The following is a 22,982-nucleotide window of genomic DNA, read 5'->3' on the forward strand; positions in this document are numbered from 1 at the left end:
CACATAGAGGCATCTCCAGACACACAGCCCTTCGTCCTGCCTTTAAACCTAAAACAGTAGCCCAGACCGCAGGAGACCAGGAAGGGACACACCAAAATCACCCTGCCTCCTCAGTCTCCTTCGGGGTCTCTATTAAGCCCTATATTTCAGTGGGCTTGGCACAGGCTCGTTGGAGAACGGGGCTAGTAGTCTAAAAAGAAAAATGAAGACGGTGAGGAGGCACACACTTTTAGTCCCGGCACTCTGTTGGAGGCTATTCTGGTTTACAGAATTATAGGTGAGACTTTGTATCAAAATCTTGAGATTCGCTAACTGGGTGAACAAATATGTAGCTGTCCTTCTGTTATCAAGATGGAGGAAGACTGACGTCAGCAAGGCGCACTGGCTTGTCATGGGCAGGCTTCAGTCCACACCACACCGGGATATGCCCTTCAACAAGAGGAAACTGAGGCCTTCACAATTTCACTGGGCGAGGACGGCTGGCTCTGCAGACAGAGGCGCTAGGCAGGAGGCCACGCCCTTTCTTTAACCCCCGCTCCTTCCCGACTCCGCCTAACACTGCGGCTTCCGGCTGAGAAAGAGAGTTCGCCTGCCGCCCCGCGCCTGCGCAGCGAGGCCAGGTCAGGGCGCAGGCGCAGTGCGTCGTTCCCCCCGCGGCTTGCTGCGGTACACTCCTCACTTCATTTAGTGTTAAATCGTGAAGCAGAAGGATGGTGCTGGACCTGGATTTGTTTCGCGTGGATAAAGGAGGGGACCCGGCCCTCGTTCGAGAGACGCAGGAGAAGCGCTTCAAGGACCCGGGGCTGGTGGACCAGCTGGTGAAGGCAGACAGTGAGTGGCGACGATGTAAGTGCCTGGATGCTCGCGGCATCTCTCGAATCCTCAACTCAGCCATCGCGTCCGAGGCCACACCTTTTGCCAGATGCTCTCTGGCCTGGCTGGCTGCAACGCCGCCTGTCCCTAGAAGAGGCTGGGAACCCGGCTGGTCCCACTCTCCCCGCAGCTCCGGCGGCCCGCGGTCCCTCCCGCGCGTGCTCCGTGCCTCCTGTGCCTCTAGAAGGAGCAGCGCGCACGCGCAGGGAGAGCTGTAGACAGAGCTCGAGTTTTTCTTGAGGGCGGGTAGAAATTTCTTTTCCTAACGTTTTGGTCTTTCTTGGTGCTTTCTTATCCTCGCCAAAGCCAGCGTGGTCTTTCCGGTTTTGATGGGATCAAAGGCTGCTATCTCAGATTGAGTGGCATCCGCCGCACCGTAGGTTTTACTCCACCCCATTCGAACCATTCGGGGACTTTGGAGGCTGCTCTTGGCTAAAAGCAATGATCCCGAAGCTTGGGGGGGGGGGGGGAATGGTCATTCCTCTAACCCTGTGGGCATACCTTTAAGAATCAGGCTTTTCCGTGCTAGTTCAGACAGGAGGGAGGGGTGCTGTAAGGCAAGAAAAATCTTGTTATAGCTGAGGATGGTTGTGACTTGTGGTAGCTTTCTGGGAAAGACGTTGGCAGAGTAGAAGTGACCCAGCATCATTCATGAAATTAAATAAAGCTCCGGAATCTTCTACCGCCGAGTGTGCCTCTGGAATGATCACCTGGCAGACCGGATGTTGTTGGTGGCATGTGACTCGTTTTGTCTGATGCAATAAGTCTGCAACCAGCTGAGAGCCTGGTTTATAAGAGAACACGCTGCAAAGGCTGTCCGATCCAAGAGTGTCATGTTTGTTTTGGTGTGTTTTTATTTTTTTAGTTTTAGAGACAGATTTCTCTGTGCACTCCTGGCTGTCCTGGAACTTGTAGACCAGGCTGGCCTGGAATTCAAAGATCTGCCTGCGTCTGCCTCCTGAGTGCTTGGATCAAAGGTGTGCACCACCATGCCTTTGAGTGTTAATGGTTTTACCTTTTGGGGACATTAATTTTACTGTTAAAAAAAGTTCTTGGGTATCAAAAAAAATTTTGCTTAGCTTACAGTTGTATTCATTTAGTATGTTCCAAGTACTCTAATAGGATGGTTTGTAAGAGACTGCACTCCAATGTAAAATTTTAAATTGTTCCAATCTGAAAATGTCTCCATTTTTGTTTGTTTATTCGTTTAGTATAAAAATATTTAAGCCTAGGGTGAAGGTACCTGCCTTTAATTTCAGCATTCAGGAGGCAGAAGCAGGTGGACCTCTTGACTTTGAGACTAGCCTGGTCTACATAGTGAGCTCCAGGCCAGCCAGGGCTACATAATGAGATCCAGTCTTGGTAAGAAGAGAAAGAAAGAAAATATTCTGAGCGGGAGCTGGTGGCGTTCACCTATGATTGTAGCACAAGGGAGACAGAGACAGGAGGACCTGCATTTGAATGAAGGCCAGCATAACCTTCTTGAAAAAACAACACACACACACACACACACACGTATTCTGAGCACCTTGCCTTGAATCATAACCAGGAGTAGCATTCTGTAGCTATTTAGGTATTGAGCAGCTATTGCTGTCACTTCAAACATGTTAGGTAGTCTCGTATATAACATACACATCGAGGAAATTTGACCCTTGTCTGTAGAGATGATTGGTGGGCTCCTTAGGGATCCATAGGCTAGGCAGATATTAAAGGACAACTTTAAAAAGTGAGCATTTGTCTTTTGTCCAGGCTCGTCTCCTCTCCTCCTGTGTCAGCTGGGAGTGCAGGGCCGCGCTCCCACACCTGCTTTGGGGTGGTGAGCGCGGATTAAACTAGGACCGTGGCAGTTATAAACCAAGTTGAGAGAGACACAGGTCGGTGGGTGCTGTGGGAAACTGGAGAGAGGTAGGTGGCTAAAATATTTTTTATTAATATTTTTCTCCAGCCTGGTCTCCAAAGCTGAAAATATTTTTTTTAAAGAGATGCATATAAAGGGGAAAAAAGATTTTACTTTTTCAGACAGTGTCTCCTGTAGTCCCTTTGTAGTTGAGACTGACCTTAAGCTGATCCTGCTTCTTACCTCCCTGATTCTGGGATTACAAGTGTGCACCACCATACTAGGCTTCAAGGTGTGTGTGTGCGTGTGAGACTGTGCCTTACGGGTTTTGAACCTATGGCTTTAGTATACGCTGGATAAGTGCTTTACAACTGAGCAAAGCTCAGCCTTCCCTCAAAAGAAATGTTTGTTTGTTGTGATCTGGGCTCTCGCTATGTTGCCTGTTCTGTCCTCGAACTGACAATCTTCCTGCTTTAGACTCCTGAGCATCTAGGAATACACTCATACACAGCTATGCCTTTTTATTTTTTAAATTTTTTTTAAGTATTTTTTTAAAATATTTATTTATTATTACACAGTGTTCAGTCTGCAGGCCAGAAGAGGGAGCCAGATCAAATTACAGATGGTTGTAAGCCACCATATGGTTGCTGGGAATTGAACTCAGGACCTCTGGAAGATCAGCCAGTGCTCTTAACCTCTGAGCCATCTCTCCAGCCCTTATTTTTTAAATTTTATTTGAGACAGTCTCAAGTCTCAGGATGCAACCCTGGCTGGCCTCAAACTCAAGATCCACCTTCCCCTGTGTCTGAAGTGCTGGGATTAAGAAAATACCACACTCAGTTGTCAATTCTGGAACTAGCAGCACTTTGTTCTGTAAAGCAGTTAAGTGTTTCAGTGAGCTGAGCAGAAGGAGATGGCTTTCTGGAGCATGGCTGAACAAAGTAGAAACAAAAGGCAGGTCAGTCACCCTGAACTTAACAGAAACAGGAAATAGTTTCAGTTTGGTGGCATGGAACTTTAACATGGGCTGTCTCCATTTTGGTTTTTAGTATGGCTTGTTGGAGCTATGAAAAAGTAGCCTCCCATAATTTTTTAGAAACACGCACATACAACATATACACATATGCAAACATAACAGTGTTCCAGCGTTCAGCGGCACATCTCACCCTTAGAGGGTGTGAGAAAGGTTTGTGGCATGTATGAAGATCTTCTGTGCTCAGGGTACTTTAAATTCTGCATGGAAGTTTGTTGCGTTTTGGTGTTTTATTTTTTTAGAAAAGTTTTTCTGACAGTGTAACCCAGTCTGACCTCAAATTGACAGACCCCTGCCTCAGTGCAACCGTGCCTGGCTGTTAAAACGTCTAAAAATTATCATCAGTGTTATTGCTGGGCTAAGCATTAAAGCCAGGACTGGTGCACATCTTTAATTCTAGCACTCGGGAGGCAGAGGCAGGCGGAGCTCTGTGAGTTCAAGGCCAGCCTGGTCTCCAAGAGCTAGTTCCAGGACAGGCTCCAAAGCTACAGAGATCCTGTCTCGAAAAACAAAACAAAACAAAAAGCCTCAGAGTCTTCAACGGGCCGGGCCAGTACTGTGCTACTGAACTATATTCCAAGCCCTCTTTACTTTTTTCATGAGGGGACAGACATTAGTGTTACTTCTGCGGTTTGTGTTTTGGTTGGGTATGAGAGTCATTAGGGAAATGACTTGTGGAGTGGTACAGCACAGAGGAGCTGTCATTTGTGTAGGGGATCAGTCACTGGGAATGACCAACCATGTCTCCAGTTAACATGCGTTAAACCTGGTGAAGCCTCTTCTGGCAACCAGGGAACTCGAACTTGACCTGTGTAGGGTTTCTATCGTGCGCCTTCTTCTGCGATATGGTGCAGATGTACACGATGACCTGGCCACTGTCCCCTGAGGCTTAAAAGGTACTTTGCATACCTACCTGGACTCTAGACTGAGGACATTGTGAGATCAGAGACATGACTATCCACTAGATAACTGTTTCTCTTAGAGCATTCCAGTAAACAACAGATCGCATACACTCCCAAGGAGGATCCTGTGCACAGCCATTGCACACAGGTCCCAGTGAAAGAAATTTGGTTGACTTAATTGACTGCGGATGCTTTAAAAGTATTTATCTTATGTGTATGTCCCTAAGTGTGTGTGTGTATAGCACATGCATGCAAGAGCTTGTGACGGGTGCCAGGTCTCCTTAGAACTGGAGTTCCAGGTGATCTTGACTGCCTTGGGTGCTGGGACCCAAACCTGGGTCGTACCAGATCAGTGAGCACTCTTGAACGTTGAGTCCCTTCTCCAGCCCGGTAGACACTTTTTATTTTTATCACGGTCTCCCTAAGGATCCCAAGTAGCCTTGAACTCCTCTGTAGCCCAGGCAGGCCTTATTTAGACTTATGACCTAATGGTCTCTGCTTCTCAAGTGGCCAGGATCCCAGGAGTCCCTGCTGGTCGTGTTGGACACTGATAGATACTGTGTTAAGATCCTTAACATTGAACTTCAGTGGAGTTTCTTCCACTGTTGTTGGCAACAAGAACTTAGAAGCACTGTCAAGGAAGAGCTCAGGTGATGCTTTCTGATGGGGTCACTAGCTTTCGTGCAGGTTCTGTGTTAAGAAGTATCCCCATCTGTGTTGTGGAGTCTGGAAGAGGCTGTAGGACTCCGTGGAGAACACAGCAGTCAGTAATACCACATCTGTAACTCCCTGTGTTGAGCTGCAGTGTTCTTCTTAATTCACAGTAGTGAAACAAGGCTACATTTGGGGACATTTGTCGGCTGGCCCCCAGACTGCTTGATTGCAGTGTGTCTGAAATAGGCAGCCAACCACGAGAATTCTGCCTTCTAGACTGGACTGTCTATCCCATTGGAGAATGAAGTTTCTTTTTTTATTATCGATGGAAGACAGGCCCTGGCTCTGACCTCATTCCCCACAGTCAGACAAGCTCAGAGACAGCTTTCCCTCTCAGCCCAGTCCCAATTCCAGGCAGATTTCTGCAGTGCAGATCTCACCCTTGGGTTTACAAACCTAAGTCTTACACTCTTGCTTCACGGAGGTACGAAGGACTGGGATGTGAGTCATGGGTACAGCACAGACTCCATACAACCTAGGGACTGAAGCTGAAGAGGCCAGACATGTCTGTAGTGGGCCCCAGGTCTGACCAGCTGGAAACACGCCGCCGTCTTTGCCAACGTGCTGGACATGCCGCTTTTCTTGCTTGTCACTGTGAGGCAGTCAGCTATCCCAAGAAGTAAGAATAAAAGTGATACTTTGGGCCGGGCGGTGGTGGCGCACGCCTTTAATCCCAGCACTCGGGAGGCAGAGGCAGGCGGATCTCTGTGAGTTCGAGACCAGCCTGGTCTACAAGAGCTAGTTCCAGGATAGGCTCCAAAACCACAGAGAAACCCTGTCTCGAAAAACCAAAAAAAAAAAAAAAAAGTGATACTTTGCTTCATCCCAGGGTTCCGCGATATAGTCAGAAGTAAGATGGACGGTGTGAAGGGGTCACCCTTCCTACATCCCTGTGTAGGGCAATTACACTAAGATTTTTCTTTGTTTTTTTTTTTTTATTCCCCACCCACACTAAGATTTTTCTAAACAGCTCTGTTTCCTCAAAGTCTTCTTTAAATCTATTTACTATGAAAACTATGTTTATAGTGTATTTATCCATTTATCCATATTAAAATCCACATTAATCCATATTCAAATTTACTGAAATAATTTATATTCTTCCTTTTTTAAAAACAAATCTTCACACAGGCTCATTTAGGGCTTATCACCTTTTGAATGCTCAGTGGTCACACACAGCTAGAGACGACACAGTGAACCATGCAGCCTTCAAGCATAAACCATCCAGTCTTCAACTGCAGATGCCTCCTCTCTGCCCATCACACTGCAGATACCTCCACTCTGTCACACTACAGGTGACCTCCTCTCTGTCACATTGCAGGTGACCTCCTCTCTGTCCGTCACACTGCAGGTGACCTCCTCTCTGTCCGTCACACTGCAGGTGACCTCCTCTCTGTCCGTCACACTGCAGGTGACCTCCTCTCTGTCCGTCACACTGCAGGTGACCTCCTCTCTGTCCGTCACACTGCAGGTGACCTCTGTCACACTGCAGGTGACCTCCTCTCTGTCCGTCACACTGCAGGTGACCTCCTCTCTGTCCGTCACACTGCAGGTGACCTCCTCTCTGCCTGTCACACTGCAGGTGACCTCCTCTCTGCCTGTCACACTGCAGGTGACCTCCTCTCTGTCCGTCACACTGCAGGTGACCTCCTCTCTGCCTGTCACACTGCAGATACCTCCTCTCTGTCACACTGCAGGTGACCTCCTCTCTGCCTGTCACACTGCAGGTGACCTCCTCTCTGCCTGTCACACTACAGGTGACCTCCTCTCTGTCTGTCACACTGCAGGTGGCCTCCTCTCTGCCCGTCACACTGCAGGTGACCTCCTCTCTGCCCGTCACACTGCAGGTGACCTCTTCTCTGTCCGTCACACTGCAGGTGACCTCCTCTCTGCCTGTCACACTACAGGTGACCTCCTCTCTGCCTGTCACACTACAGGTGACCTCCTCTCTGCCTGTCACACTACAGGTGACCTCCTCTCTGCCTGTCACACTGCAGGTGACCTCCTCTCTGTCACACTGCAGGTGACCTCCTCTCTGTCACACTGCAGGTGACCTCCTCTCTATCCGTCACACTACAGGTGACCTCCTCTCTGCCTGTCACACTACAGGTGACCTCCTCTCTGTCACACTGCAGGTGACCTCTCTCTCTGTCCGTCACACTGCAGGTGACCTCCTCTCTGCCCGTCACACTGCAGATACCTCCTCTCTGTCACACTGCAGGTGACCTCCTCTCTGCCTGTCACACTGCAGGTGACCTCTTCTCTGCCTGTCACATTGCAGGTGACCTCTCTCTCTGTCACACTGCAGGTGACCTCCTCTCTGCCTGTCACACTGCAGGTGACCTCTCTCTCTGTCACACTGCAGGTGACCTCCTCTCTGCCTGTCACACTACAGGTGACCTCCTCTCTGCCTGTCACACTGCAGGTGACCTCCTCTCTGCCTGTCACACTGCAGGTGACCTCCTCTCTGCCTGTCACACTGCAGGTGACCTCTCTCTCTGTCACACTACAGGTGACCTCCTCTCTGCCCGTCACACTACAGGTGACCTCCTCTCTGCCTGTCACACTGCAGGTGACCTCCTCTCTGTCCGTCACACTGCAGGTGACCTCCTCTCTGCCCGTCACACTGCAGGTGACCTCCTCTCTGCCCGTCACACTGCAGGTGACCTCCTCTCTGCCTGTCACACTGCAGGTGACCTCCTCTCTGCCTGTCACACTGCAGGTGACCTCCTTTCTGCCTGTCACACTGCAGGTGACCTCCTCTCTGTCTGTCACACTGCAGATACCTCCTCTCTGCCCGTCACACTGCAGGTGACCTCCTCTCTGCCTGTCACACTGCAGGTGACCTCCTCTCTGCCTGTCACACTGCAGGTGACCTCCTTTCTGCCTGTCATACTGCAGGTGACCTCCTCTCTGTCTGTCACACTGCAGATACCTCCTCTCTGCCCGTCACACTGCAGGTGACCTCCTCTCTGCCTGTCACACTGCAGGTGACCTTCTCTCTGTCACACTGCTGGTACTGTCTACTTCCTGCCTTATTACAGGTGTGTGTGCTGCCTCCGTTTCATCTGCCTTCCTTGCTACCCACCCTGGTGCCATTACAGTGTCTCTATCTTTTTGCTCTCTTCCTCCCCTCTCTCTTTGAGACAAGGTCTCACTAAGTAGCTCTGGCTGACCTAGAACAGGCTGGCTTCAAACTCACAGAGATCTAGCTGCCTGCCTCTGCCTCCAGAGTGCTGGGGTTAAAGGTATATATGTGTGTATGCAGTGTGTGCGCACGCGCAGGTACATATATGTTCATATGCGTGTGAAGGTAAATGGGTGTCTCAATCACTTACCACATAATTTGGGGTTTGCGTTTTGGTGTTTGTTTGTTTTAGAACAGGTTCTATTTAGTCCTGGCTGTCCTGGAATTCACCTGTAGACCAGGCTGGCCTTCAGCTCACAGAGCTCCCCTGCCTTGGCTTCCTCAAGTGTACCACCACACCAGGCTTTCTCCACTGATTTTTGAGACAAGGTCATTCAGTGAAACTGGAGTTCACCCAGTGGATTGCACTGGCTGTCCCACAAGCTTCAGGGGACTCAATTCCGGTCTTGCTTTCACAGCAGACACCGACAACAGAGCCATCTTTAGCTCCTGTATGTCCGCTCTTGTGTAGACGTTAACATTCATTTCTGTTGAGCGTGTATCCAAGAGTAGAAATAGGGTCAGAGATGGCAGATATTTAGTAGATACTGTCAGTTTTCCAAAGTAACTGTAAGGATTAGTGTTCTGTGTCCTGTCAAGGCTGGCCTTGAACTCCAGCCACAGCCTTCCCTGATTGAGGTACTGCCACTCCCAGACCTGACGCCATTTTGACTGTAGCTAGAGCTGGGCGTGCGTTAGTTTCCACAAGCACGCCTGGCCATTATTACTTCATTGTGGAGGTTCCAGATCTTATGCTATGGTGCAAGAGACAAAAGATTGAGACAGAAGAAGCAAACTCATGATTTGCATTTGACTTGATTGTAACATGCAGAACTGGAATTATTCCTTAACTAACAAGGCCACTGGATATAATAAACAGAATCAGCGCTGCTTGCTTGTTTAAGTAGGGGATTGGGAAAGTTAACACCTCGTCCCTTTAAATGAACTTGAAGACGATTGGGCAGGCTTCAGAGAAGTGTCCCCCAGGTGGCTTGGTCGTATTGCTCTGTGGTGATGTATCGATTATAATATCTTTATTTGTGTTGTTTTTAATTTTGTGTATGTGTGCACGTGCTCAGGTGTCTGTGGGATGCTGTGTACACTGGAGTGCAGGTGCCTAGGGAGGCCGGAGGCATCGGATCCCCCTGGAGCTGCAGTTGCAGGCAGTCGTGAGCTCTGTGGTGTGGGTGCTGGAGACTGAACCTGGGGCTTCTAAGGAAGCTGTTCATGCTCTTTATCTCTGCCACCTCTCCAGCCCCAGGTTCTGATACTTCAGCTTCAACCCCAAACTGGCCTCTCCTTGTCACCAAATACTGGGGATACCCTACTGTAGTCCGTCTCTGTCAGCTAACTGTAGAGGTCTAAAGCAGAGATCAGCACTGGGCTAGTCAGCTTTTTGTCAGAGATAGAAAAGTTGGGTGTGGTGGTGCGCGCCAGGAGGCAGAGGCAGGCAGCTGAGTTTGGGGCCAGTCTGGTCTACATAGTGAGTTCCCAGTCAGTAAAGACTATGTAGAGAGATCCCCCCCCCCAAAAAAAAAAAACAGATGAAAGAAATCAAATATGTGGCACCTGACTGTAATCCCAGCACTTGAGAAACAGGCAGGAAGATTGTCAGCAAGTTCTAGGCCAGCCAGAGCTATGTAGCAAGACCCTGTCTTTAAACAGAAAAAAGCCGGGTGGTGGCGGACGCCTTTAATCTCAGCACTTGGGAGGTGGAGGCATAGGGGCAGGTGGATCTCTGTGAGTTCAAGGCCAGCCTGGTCTACAGAGCTAGTTTCAGGACAGGCTCCAAAGCTACAGAGAAACCTTGTCTCGAAAAACCAAACAGACAAACAGAAAAAGGCACCCCCTTTGTAGCAGTTAGGAAGTAAAAGAAGAGAGGCCCTTGGTGCATGAGGCTGAGTGTGTGACTTCCCTTTAGGTTCCCTCTTAGTGCCTGCCACCTTCCAGTTCTGCCAAACTGAAGACCAAGCCTTTACTCCGTAGCGCAGAGCCATTGTGGGCGGGAGTATCTTAATGACGAGCCTCTCTAACATATGGTTGACTTCTTGGATTTTAGGCAGATTTCGGGCAGACAACCTGAACAAACTGAAGAACCTGTGCAGCAAGACAATTGGTGAGAAAATGAAGGTATGAGAACTAACGGGCTTGGGGCTGAAGTCGAGCTGGCGGATCTGGTCTTATTTATTATGTGTCTAAGTGAATGCCCATGTGTGTAGGGGTCCACGGAGCCAGAGGAGGGTGCCGTGTCATTCATACGTATACATGTGCGTGAGCCAGAGCCAGTGCAGAAGGCAGCACGAGGTCCGACTGGGAGTTCCTGATAGCGTGCTTCCTTAGACAGTATTCTGTTATACTTTGAGCTGTGAAAATGGTTATCAGTAAGTTGTATTTCTCTGGAACTTGTGATTAATCACTTACAGGTCGGCGATCCCATAGTCATTAGGACTTTTTTTTTTTAATTCATTATGTATACTGTGTTCTGCAGGCCAAAAAAGGACACTAGATCTTACTCCAGATGGTTGTGAGCCACCATGTGGTTGCTGGGAATTGAACTCAGGACCTCTGGAACAGTAGGCAGTGCTCTTAACCGCTGAGCCATCTCTCCAGCCCTCATTAGGACTTTTATACTCATGTGTACGCTACCTAAGTATCCTTCGGATCCTCTACATAGACACTGCTAGCCAAACCAAGCATTTCACTGTGTGTTAGGACCAGAAATGGTGACCTGCAGTAATGAGTAGAGAAACTGGGGATACCCCCGCTGCGTTTTGTCTTGTTACCTTGATTGTTCCTCTTCTCACTTCCATCCATGTTTAACCCTGAGCCTGTTGCCCAGCGGTTCCTAGAGTGTTAACAAATTCCATCCTCAGGGCCCACCTTTGACTACCACGTTGCTTTTTTGATTTGTTTTTCCTTTGACCCATGGTTTTGCTACATAGCCCTGACTGGCCTGGAACTGGCAATATAGACCAGCTAGTCTTGATCTCACAGCAATCCTCCTGCCTCTGTCTCCCAGGTGTCTTGTAGTTCAAGAGCATTTCAAAGACCTTCATGGTTCCTTGGCTGTTCTGTGTGTGGGAAGAGCTCTTCTCACTCTAGGATGTCAGCTGTCTGGGATCAGGAAGGAGGCCATGATGGAAAGGACTGGAAGCTGACTTCTGCCTTTCTTCCTGTTAACTGACTTCCCTACATGCTTCAGCTTACTTAATGTAACGCGGTCTGATTAGTTTATAGGATGCTTTAATTTGGCATGCACTTCATAAAACAATGTCAGTTTTTATTTTTAATTAAATTGCTTTATCTTTCTTTTTCCCTGCAGAAAAAAGAGCCCGTGGGAGATGATGAGTCCGTTCCAGAGGACGTGTTGAATTTCGATGACCTTACTGCAGACACGTTAGCTGTAGGTTTCTGCCCTCTTCTAAGATGTCTCTGTTGTTGTCTTACCCTCATTCCCAGAGAGAGGAGCTGGGTCCACAGCCATGCAGCATTGTGGCAGCCTTGCATTCCTGTGCAGGACTGTGTTCCTAACTGCTCGGGTCATAGGAGATAGGTGGAGTGGGGAAAGGAAGGGGAATAAGAGAGAAGGCACCGGACTAACTCGTTGTATGTTAGCTCCATTTTCTGCTTTCTTCCATAAGGGAAGGCATGCCTCAATTTACTGCAGTTAAGCAGTGGGTTCAGGATGGTAACTTTCTGTTTTTGTCACCAAACTTTTCTTTGAAACCCCTAACACATAGCAAGAGTATAATATAAACCAGAGAAGCAAAGGCACTGTTCTCAGAGGCCTGGGCGGGTCTCGTTTCTATCCATCTTGATCTGGTAAGGGCTCCCCTGAGAAATCAGAGCACGGTTTGCAATAAGGGATACAAGACAAACTTAAGGCACAGCCTCTTGCTCCTAGTAAAATTGTTATCTTCCTGGAGAAGTTTGGATGGGAATGTATAATAGAGTGTTAAACTGGTTCAGTCTGGAAAATTAGAAGTGCAAATTAAGGGGAAATTCTTTTAGAGCCAGGATTAAACTCCTGGGATGGATATGAAGCACAAGGAAAGCCAATCTGCACATTTCTGGCCCCCGAAGAAAAGGCAAGTGCTCAAGCATTTTACAGCAGGACTGTCCGCCCTGTGCAATCAACCTGTGTTTTAAATGCATTCATTTTCAGTACTTACTGCTATTTTGGAGCAGGGTCTCATAGAGCCTAGGCTGGCTTCAAACTCATTATGTACTCAGGGTTAATCCTGACTCCCCCACCACTGAATGCTCGGTTACAGGTTGGCCTGGATTTTGCAGTCCTCCTGCCTTAGCCTCCTCATTGCTCAAATCAGCAGGTGCAGGGTAACATGTCTTATCCTTTTGTTTGGTTGGTTTTGGGGGGGTTGTTTGTTTGAGACAGGGTTTTTCTGTGTAGCCCTGACTGGCCTGGAACTCACTCTGTAGACCAGGCTGACCTTAAACTCAGAGATCTACCTGCCTCTGCCTCTCAAGTGCTGGGATTAAAGGTGTGTGCCACCACCACTCAGGTTCCATGTCCATTTTTAAAATGCTACCACTGTGTGTCGTGTGGGAGATGGTTGGGTGCTACTTTATTGCTGCCCTGCCTCTGCTTAGTGGACTCTATACGTGGGTCTGGCTCGTTCTTCTGCAGGCTCTGAAAGTCTCACAAATTAAGAAAGTCCGGCTCCTTATTGATGAAGCCATCCAGAAGTGTGATGGGGAGCGGTTAAAGCTGGAGGCGGAGCGCTTTGAGAACCTCCGAGAGATTGGGAACCTTCTGCACCCTTCTGTGCCCATCAGTAATGATGAGGTAGGTGGGGCTGGGCCATGCAGGGGGCTTGCTTACTGCCTGGCGCTGTGGAAGGAGCGCCACTCAATACTAGCGCTCTGTCGGAAAAGCCTGCTTTTGTGTGTTCCCTCTGCCCACCAATTGAGCATTGCCGGAGTCAGATCCCAGCCTGATTGGGAAGTGGCAGAGACAGCAGGTAGGAGGAGACTCCTGGCACAGAAATCTCTTCTAAATGGGGCTGCTGTCTTCCACTGCGTGTTGCCCCTGGTAGCAGTAAGTACTGTGGGAGGGACCTGCTAAATCAACCTAACCCCCTCTCACCCACCCCCCACTGGGAAGCCGCAGGTTGAAGGGAAATCTGCATGAGAAAAGTTTCCTGCCGAGCGGGAGCTTCCCCAGCACAAAGCTGCTCTGAGCCCCGGCTTTGTTCCCAGACACCCTAGCTGTGGCAGGGCCCATCTGTGCCTCTTTCATTCATTCCCTTGTGAACACTAAACTCGGGCCGGCTGGGGTATGTGGAGGCCTTGGAGCCTGAGCAGACCGAGGTCAGGGCCCAGAGCCCACCCTCATGTGGCTCAGAGACCAGTGAGAGCCTACAAAGAAAAAAAGTCCCGCATTCTCCTCTGTACCCCAGGTGATGCTGATTGTCAGAGGCGGTTCCCGCGCAGGATATTTGAGGAGCCCTTTAAAAGGGTAAAGAGAAAGTTTACACTAGGTCACAGAGCAAATCAGGGTTCCCAGTTTGCCGACTAGGACCGCTTTTGTGACTTTGTAAATCGCTGTCTGTTGAGCAGCGAACTCCCTTCCCCATTGGCTGTGCAGGAGACCGGGAGCTGACCCGTGTTTAGGCGATGCACGAAGCCGCCGCTGCTCTTAGTCGTGTGTCCCTCCTCGGTTTGCTTCCTCAGGACGCAGACAACAAAGTAGAGCGCATCTGGGGTGACTGTACCGTCAGAAAGAAGTATTCCCACGTGGACCTGGTGGTGATGGTAGACGGCTTTGAAGGCGAAAAGGGAGCCGTGGTGGCTGGTAGTCGAGGGTACTTCCTGAAGGTAAGATTTGAGAGCCAGTAGGGAGTAAAGAAGGAATGAAAAAAAAAGTCACCAAAAATGGTAATCACACTTAAAGAGGCTCACAAATCCGCCACTTGTACTCGGTGCCTGCCTGTGAACGTGTAGCAATTAGATGCAATTCTCTTTCTGAGGCAAGAGAGTGCTTACCCAGATTCCGGAGAACAAAGGCCACTCAGTGATCCTTCATAATGAATATGTTTTGCTGACTGAATCAGAACAGTCTTTGCCATTGAGGAGCTCAGTGTAATTGGACAGTCAGACAAGTAACAAAGAATCAAAACCCAGTGTGTAAGCCTGCGGTCGAAGTAGACCCAGCATGCTTTGAGCCCTGGTAGGTGGAGGCTGCTGGCACAGATTAACCTGGGGCAGAGGGCATGTGAATTCAGAGAATCCTTCCGAAAGGAAATGGTAGAATACTTTTGTAAATTGTTGCACGCTTAAGCATTCTGCATTTACAAATGAGACTGATGCTTTAAGAATTAGCACACACAAACACCCGTCCGTGCGTCCTGCCTGCACAATTTCTTTGCTTCGGTCTGTTTTCATGGGGTTAGGGTAGAGGTGGGAGGATGTGGAGACAAGGGCTTCAGGTTCACAGCAGTTCTCCATCAGCCTGGCAGGACCTACGATTACTAGTGTGGGCCACCGCTCGAATCTCCTAAACAGAGAGAAATCGCTAGGCGGGTGACATGCTGTTGGCCTTCGGTGTTGAGTCTATACTTCCGATCTGACTTGCATGGTTATCTGTGGTTGTGTGAGTGGAACTGGGCTGGAGAGGTGCTCATCATGCTAATTCCAAATAACTGTACATACCAATTACCAGAGCAGTAAGGAGGCGAACAGGTACCGCATGGAGCTTAGGAAGAGAACAAAGCCCATTAAACCGCTCTTCCGGGCCATCGCTGCCGTCAGTTTCCACCATCTTAGCCACCAAGAGAAAGCCCTGTTAGTGAGGTGAGCCAAGTGCTCTTTCCCGAAGCTGAAGAACACAAGGACTGAGTTGTATGTCAACGTCCTAAAACCAGGCCTCTACAGTTTAGGACTGAAAAATTTTGAACAACATTGATTATCCTTTTAATACCTGGTATTGAGTTGGAAAAAAACTGTGATGTGAAAATTGGTCTCTTTGGTTGAGTTCAATTAATATTGTAAATGTTTCCAAACATGAGTTTTTAATGGACCAACCAAATAAAATACCACATTAAAACCAGTATCTCGGGGGCTGGAGAGATGGCTTAGAGGTTAAGAGCACTGGCTGCTTTTCCAGGGGTCCTGAGTTCCCAGCAACCACATGGTGGCTCACAACCATCTGTAATGAGACCTGCCGCCCTCCTCTGGCGTGCAGGCATACATCGAGGCAGAATGTTGTATACATAATAAATAAATAAATCTTTAAAAAAACAAAAAAAAAACAACAACAAAAAAACCAGTATCTCTTGGCTGGTGTTGCAGTTTGTAGTCTTAGTTTCCCTACGGGAGCCACGGGATAGTCCTGTTGCCCACTATTACCCGACTGTTGGTTCTGGTTAGGGTGTCAGATGGGGGGGCTGGTGACAAGACCCAACCCCAGGAGCTCTGTCCTCTGTGTCTGCTCCCTAGGGGGTCCTGGTGTTCCTGGAGCAGGCGCTTATCCAGTATGCACTCCGGACTTTGGGAAGTCGAGGCTATACTCCCATCTACACCCCCTTCTTTATGAGGAAAGAGGTCATGCAGGAGGTGGCGCAGCTCAGCCAGTTTGATGAAGAACTTTATAAGGTAAGTAACTTGGTAGACAGACTATCCATTGTGAGGCTCAGTGGTGACAAGCACCTTCTCCAGCACAGCTTTCTGCCATGGGAGAATGCTCTAGTGTACCAGTATAGCCAAGGAAGCAAGCTCGCTAAGCTTATTTGTTGTTTGTTTGGTTGTTTGTTTGTTTGGTTTTTTGGTTTTGGCAAGATCTTTCTGAGTAGATAGGCTGACCATAAACTATGTTTAGCCCAAATGGGCCTTGAATTTCTGGACCTCCTGCCTCAGTCTACCGAGTACCAGACCCACAGGTTTGTGCTACTATGCTTAGTGCAACAGAAATGTATTTTTTTGAAGTTTTGGAGGCCAGTTTCCAAGATGAAGGTATTGGTGTCTTCTGATGCTTCTATCCTTGGCTTGCAGATGGCCAGCCACCTGATCACCGTACACCGTACCTGCTCACTGTTCTCAGATGGTCTTCTGTGTATTTCTGATCATTAATTTTTTTTTTGAAGTGTTTTGTTTTCTGTCTGTCATGTGGTACCTTGGACTTTATGAAGGCTAGGCAAGTACCTACCACTGAGTTATAATCCCACCCATTTTATTTTGAGACAAAAGTTTAGTAAGTTGCCCAGGGTAGCTTTGAATTCACTTTGATTCACTTTGTAACCCAGGCATGCCTTGAATTTTAAATTGCCCTGCCTAAGCCTCCTGAGTGTCAAGGTTTATAGGTTTGCACCGAGAGTACTGGTCTGGGTAGTGGCAGTGGGCACATGGCTTTAATCCTAGCACTTGGGAGGCAAAGGCAGGCGAATCTCTGAGAGCTCAAGGCTAGCCTGGTGTAAAAAGCGAGTTCCAGGGCAGCCGGGATTGTTACATAGAGAAAACCTGTTTCAAAAAAAGGGAGAGAGTATGTGTGTGTCCTGGAGTTACAAGAATGTGCCGCTATGTCCTGCTTGCTTGTTTGTGACAGTCTTATTGTGTAGTCGTGGCTGGCCTCACTCTTGGGATTTGGCTTCCTCTGCAGTGTATGGCACCACACCTTGCTGTTCGCAGAGTTATCTGGGTTTCTTTTATGGTTTGATGCTCTTTTGTTGTTACAGTTTTTACATTTATTTGGGTTGGGGAGGCTTATGCAAGTCCAAGGCATGGAGGACAAAGAACAGTTTTCTCCTAAGTGGACCCTGAGGATTGAATTTAGATTACCAGGCACGATGGCAGGTACTGTCCCCGTGAGCCACCTCACCAGCCCAGCAGGTGTTTAATGTCAGTTAATTTCAGTGTTAAAAGCCCTGTGTGGTTCGCACCTACCGTCTTAGCTAGTGTAGAGCAGAAGCCCTCTCGGCTTCCCCCAGAAACTCGTGTAATGTCTTTAAATTGAGCACACTCCATCACTAGGAGCTTAGAAGAGAAGCCCTTACCAGCTTCTTAGACAAAAGGACATTGGGAACGTGGTCTGACCTCACAGCCCTCTTCCTATGCCCTTCCACTCCTGACCCCAGACTAGAACCTTCCACGGTGCAAGACTGTACGTCCTGTGATCCTTGTGTCTTCAGTTTGAACCTGGGACAACCGGAGGAGTCAGTTGAGTTTCAGAATGTCCTCTGATGAGCTGACTCTAACATAAATACGGCTTCAGTCTGCCTGGCACTCAGACTTGGGTTTTGTTTGTTGGCATAAGGACTTAGCACACACTTGCTGAGTACATAAGTAGATCCTGCACAAATGCCAGCATGGGCCCTTTAATATCATTTATATTTTGAAGTTGTTAAATAAGTTTTTTTAGGTTCCCTAATTTGGATTTCTTTGTTCTTTTAAGTGTCATTGGATTTTGTTTGTTTGTTTGTGGGGGCGGGGGTGTTTTGATCAATGCTGTATAGGCCTGGCTGGCCTCAAGCTCAAGGTTCACGCTTCAGCTTCCTGAGTGCTGGGAATTGTAGGCATGCACCATACATTTCTTTGCTCCCTAGCAGGGGCTCCCTGTCTTAGCATCTATTCCAGGCAGGAACACCCTTGTGTCCATCGCTGTCTTTCCTATGATCTTACCCAGTCTTCACTAGCCTGTGTTTCTCCTGCAGGTCATCGGCAAAGGCAGCGAGAAGTCTGATGACAGCTCCTATGATGAGAAGTACTTGATTGCCACCTCGGAGCAGCCCATTGCAGCTCTGCACCGGGACGAGTGGCTGCGGCCAGAGGACCTGCCTATCAAGTATGCTGGCCTCTCCACCTGCTTTCGTCAGGAAGTGGGCTCGCACGGCCGTGATACCCGAGGTATCTTTCGAGTCCATCAGTTTGAGAAGGTGAGTAGATGAGAGGAGGGAGAGTGGACTCTTTGTACTGTCCAGATCATCACAGGAGGGGCCTGATCATATGACCACAGTCCCAGAGCCCCACTACGTACAGCTTTCCCATTCATTGCTGATATCTTTGTGGGGAAGAGCCTGGAAAATGCAGAAAGTGGCTTTGTGCACAGACTAGAACAAAGCTCCCTGAATCTTCTGTGCCAATCTCAGCACTTATGAGCTTTGTGACCTCCTAAGGAAGAGGAATGGTGGCATCCACCTCCCTAGACTGACTGGACAGCAAATGAGTATGCTAGGTCCTTAGCACAGATGATGACTGGAGAATCCATTGTCCCGGTTGTTGTAGTCCAGTCAGTTCGAGCACTAATCTCCTTTGGGGCCCAGCCTGGCCTGTCTTCCAGTGTGGGGCTAGCTTGCTACTAGAACGCCTCTACTTCAGCCCTTCAGTTCATGCAGCGTCACTGCTGCCCTGTCTCCTTGCGCCCCCTGTACAGATTGAACAGTTCGTGTACTCGTCGCCCCATGACAATAAGTCGTGGGAGATGTTCGAAGAGATGATCGGCACCGCGGAAGAATTCTACCAGTCTTTGGGGATCCCTTACCACATTGTGAATATTGTCTCAGGTACGGAGCTCTGCATCCCTCTATTCTCCCTCTTCTGCATCTCACAGATCGCTGTAGCCATTGCCAGCTGAGCCGCCCCACAAAGAGCTAGCTCTCAGCTCAAGTCATTAAAATATCACACCTTCTCCCTGGGAGTGTTTGGTGATGAGCTCTGAGTGTGACTTTGCTCTGGGGCTACGATGTGAAGTGGAGGATTCTTGAGGTGTACCGCAGAGGCCTTCTGGGACCCCATCCATCCTTCCTGAACCTAGGGTTCCTTTTCAGGCTCTTTGAATCATGCTGCCAGTAAGAAGCTCGACCTGGAGGCCTGGTTCCCAGGCTCAGGCGCCTTCCGGGAGTTGGTCTCCTGTTCTAACTGCACGGATTACCAGGCCCGCCGGCTGCGGATCCGATATGGGCAGACCAAGAAGATGATGGACAAGGTAGTTAGCCCCCAGGGAAGTGGGCAGCAGGGCTTCTGCACAGGGCTCATTTTTCTTATTTTTCTTTCTTAAGAGTCTATTAGTTTTCAGTTCAGTCTATAGCCAAAAGAAATTAGAAATGACTTCTCCTGAGTCAGGCCTGGGTTCTTAGAGACAGAAACCTAGCCTAGCCCTATTCTACAAGGTGATTCAAGCTTTTCTCTCTTTGCCTTTGTTTTCCTGAACTCCAGAGAAAGAGTAATCTCCGTTTCTCCACACAGAACAAGTTGGAGGCAGTGTCTGCCCTCTTTTCACCCAAGAAGGTCAGGTTGTAAGCTCATCTCTTAAGCAGTCTTCAGAGCTGGCCTTGTGGCCCACGCCTTTAATCCCAGCTCTTGGGAGGCAGAGGCAGGCGGATCTCTGTGAGTTCGAGGCCAGCCTGGTATACAGATCTGTATGTTCCAGAATAGCCAAAGCTACACAGAGAAACCCTGTCTCAAAAAAATAAACAAATAAATAAATAAATAAACCCAGTTTTCAGACCCTGATCTCTCCTGAGTTGGTTTGGGATGGGTTAAAAGGAGGACCAAGCTGGTGGTTTCTTCCTTCCCACCAAATCCTCTGAAATACTGGAACCTACTATCTGTCACGCATGCAAGCATGAGGAATCTTCCAGGGTTACCCTGCAGGCAGTGAATACAAAACAGTTAAAGTTTTCCAAAGCTGGAAATGGGTGAAAGCCGCGCTTTGGACTGGGGAAGGAATGGCTGAGTGGCTAGTTCTGGTCGTCAGGAAGATCAGCTGAGGATTGGGTTTAATGTTCCCCACGGAACCTGCTCTTCCCAGGTGGAGTTTGTCCATATGCTGAATGCCACGATGTGTGCTACTACCCGGACCATCTGCGCCATACTGGAGAACTACCAGACAGAGAAGGGCATCATTGTGCCAGAGAAGCTGAGGGAGTTCATGCCACCAGGTACAGCTCCATCTTCACACTTTTCTGAAGAGGCCCTTTGCAGACTGTACCCCATTTTCATATGAGATACAGTCCCCATACTTTTGCCTACCCCACGGTGCTGGGAATGTAGCGTGGGTGTCGTACACAGATCCTAAACTCAGACTGGGGAAGAAAAGAGTAGAGAAGTCCCTCCTTGGGGGTACCCCTTCACTGAAATAATTATTGTCTACAGTCTTCACTGAGGTCCATGGGCTTTGACAGAAATGGCAGGTCACTTACTGGGCTCTTCCCTCGCAGGGCTCCAGGAACTGATCCCATTTGTGAAGCCTGCACCCATTGACCAGGAGCCGTCTAAGAAACAGAAGAAGCAGCATGAGGGAAGCAGAAAGAAAGCAAAAGAGGTTACCCTGGAGAGCCAGCTGCAGAACATGGAGGTCACTGAGGCCTGAGCACTGTCTCCTCAGTCTCCAGTGTGCCAGACTTCCTTTCTGTCTGCCGGGATCTCTGACCTGCCTTGGAGCAGGGAGGCCGAGTACCACTCCTCACCCTGTCCCATCTGACTGCACAGCCGATGGGGAACCATCTGCCATGTACCAAGCAGGCGTTCCCGTGTCCTCGCATGGGCCAAGGGTCTCCTCACTGATGACTGCTGAACCATGCAATAAAGCATTTCTGGGGAAGGCGCGCGACTTCCTCAGTCTGCTCCCCAGGCGTGAGCCCTGTCTCTGCTGGGTCTCCCAAATAAGGCTGCTCTGCGTAGTGCAGGAAACCTGGAATCGTGACACACGTTTTCAGGACAAGGATCATGATTCTCTGTCAATTCACTCCTGCCTAAAGGCAAGGAAGCTTCGAGACCAGTATGGCGGAAAAGCCTGCTAGCATTTACATTCCCTAGGAAGGGCTCCTTGGAAGGGGGAAGGCTGGTCGTGGTAGCTGACACTCAGCATGAACCGTGGTTATGAGCAGCAGCTTCTGTGTTTATAGCTGTCCGCATGTGGGGAGACTCACCACACAGCAGTAATTTAGTGTCAGAGGCAGGGCAGAGGAGTGTAGTTCCTCTGTCCTCAGGGACTCCCACTGTGCCCTAATAGCTGGGCACCTGCACCCTGGGGAAAGTAGTATTCAGGCTTTCTTCCTTCCCCGGCTCCCTTTCATCTGTGATCTGGATCCTTGACTCTAATGACACCCTAGGTCAGTCTGGTGCTTGTCTCCTGGCAGGGTAAAGCGCCTCCTCTAGATGCTCCCTTTTATCTTCATATGGTCCCAGAAGGTAGGGTGGGGACATGATTATACCCGTCCCAGAGTGGGAGAGTGAGGTTGTGTGGCCAGGTGGTAGTCCGGCTCAGAGTGGCCGGGTTTGTCTCTTAGGGAGATTGGGAGCTCAAGTGTGCCCTGGCCTGTGACGGGCCTTTAGCTCAGCTCACCTCTGCTGCTTGGGCCTAGTACCGATCAGGGAAAGAGCCCGGTGCTCTGCTCCTGCTAGGGGGTGGTCCTGTCAACCTTGCTCCTGGGTGCTGCAAGGCTGACCACCAAGGCTCTATTGCCTGCCGTGCCAGCTGGGGGCCTCCAGGCAGGTCCCATGGCCCATTGGCCTCAGCCCTGGGAAAACAAAGCCTGGGCACTAGGACAAAAGAGCAGGCTGCTCCCATTTGTCATTCAGGGCCAGAAATTCCCATTCCCATAACCTTAACATTCAGTTTGAAGAAAAGCAGCCTGAACCGTGATTGGGAGGCTAGGCTGCCCTGCTTCAAAGTCTATTAGGAATGTCTAGGTGGCCCTGTGTCCGTCTTGGGCCTGGCCGAGGTCTCCATGGCTGCCTTCCCCACTTCTATATCCTGTCTCCTAATGCCTACAGCCTTCTGGCACAGGGTGCTTTCTGCTCTTGCTGGATCAGCTCTTGCCTCCCCTGCACTGACTGACTTCCTCTTTACCTCGCTAGTTTTCTGTAGCTGCTGTACTTGGACTCCGGACGACCTGAACAGTTAGTTAGTCATTCTTCCCACACCGCTCTTCCTCTGGTGAGCCATGTGGTCTGTTTCTTAGTTTTTGTTTGTTTGTTTGTTTTCTTCGAAACAGGGTCTTACTATGTAGCCCTGGCTGTCCTGGAACTAGCTCTATAGACCAGGCTGGCCTTGAACTCACTCAGCTCTGCCTGCAGGTGTGCGCCACCATGCCCACCTGCCAAGTTAAACAGATGTGTTCCTCCTTCTTGGAACCAGAGCAGAGAGAACGAAAGACAGCTGGCAGAGATCTTCCTCACGAGAACCTGTTGGCAGGTGGGCATGCCCTCTGACCCTCTGGCTAAGCTCCCTGGGAGCGGAGCTTATGGAGTGAATAGGACACAGTCTCAACTCTCACTCTGCTGGGAGGGTGTGGCTTCCTCTCCTCCAGAGCAAACCAGACTCCTTTGCTGGGAGCACTGGCCCTGGCTGATGCAAGCCTTGTTTAGGATGGGCTGACCCACCTGGAGGCTGAGCAGTTGGGAAGGAGCCCAGATAACCTTGACTCCACCCGCAGTTGCCTCCGCAGCCTCCAGCAGATGCCCTCATCCCTGGCACTTTGACTG

General features: G+C 49.4%; 1 protein-coding gene and 1 pseudogene across 2 annotated transcripts; one reads left to right on the forward strand and one right to left on the reverse strand.

The window, feature by feature from the left end:
- The first annotated feature begins 608 nt into the window (after positions 1-608).
- Positions 609-21,121, forward strand: Sars1 (seryl-tRNA synthetase 1). Of its 2 annotated transcripts, XM_041658454.1 has the most exons (12): positions 609-846; positions 10,603-10,673; positions 11,866-11,946; positions 13,192-13,350; positions 14,238-14,381; positions 16,002-16,157; positions 18,209-18,430; positions 18,928-19,057; positions 19,322-19,479; positions 19,710-19,781; positions 20,305-20,434; positions 20,714-21,121. In XM_041658454.1, the coding sequence occupies exons 1-12, from the start codon at positions 711-713 to the stop codon at positions 20,863-20,865; spliced, it is 1,611 nt and encodes a 536-aa protein (XP_041514388.1). In that variant the 5' UTR covers positions 609-710; the 3' UTR covers positions 20,866-21,121. The 2 variants fall into 2 exon arrangements, with proteins under 2 accessions (XP_041514388.1, XP_041514379.1); XM_041658445.1 differs by lacking the exon at positions 19,710-19,781 and having other exon boundaries at positions 611-846.
- LOC121454959 lies at positions 4,711-4,833 on the reverse strand (annotated as a pseudogene).
- Positions 21,122-22,982: the final 1,861 nt, after the last annotated feature.

The sequence above is a fragment of the Microtus oregoni genome, unplaced genomic scaffold (genome assembly GCF_018167655.1).
Source record: "Microtus oregoni isolate MIOR12 unplaced genomic scaffold, Mior012 000000F_ref0000247, whole genome shotgun sequence".
In the NCBI taxonomy this organism is placed as follows: domain Eukaryota; kingdom Metazoa; phylum Chordata; class Mammalia; order Rodentia; family Cricetidae; genus Microtus; species Microtus oregoni.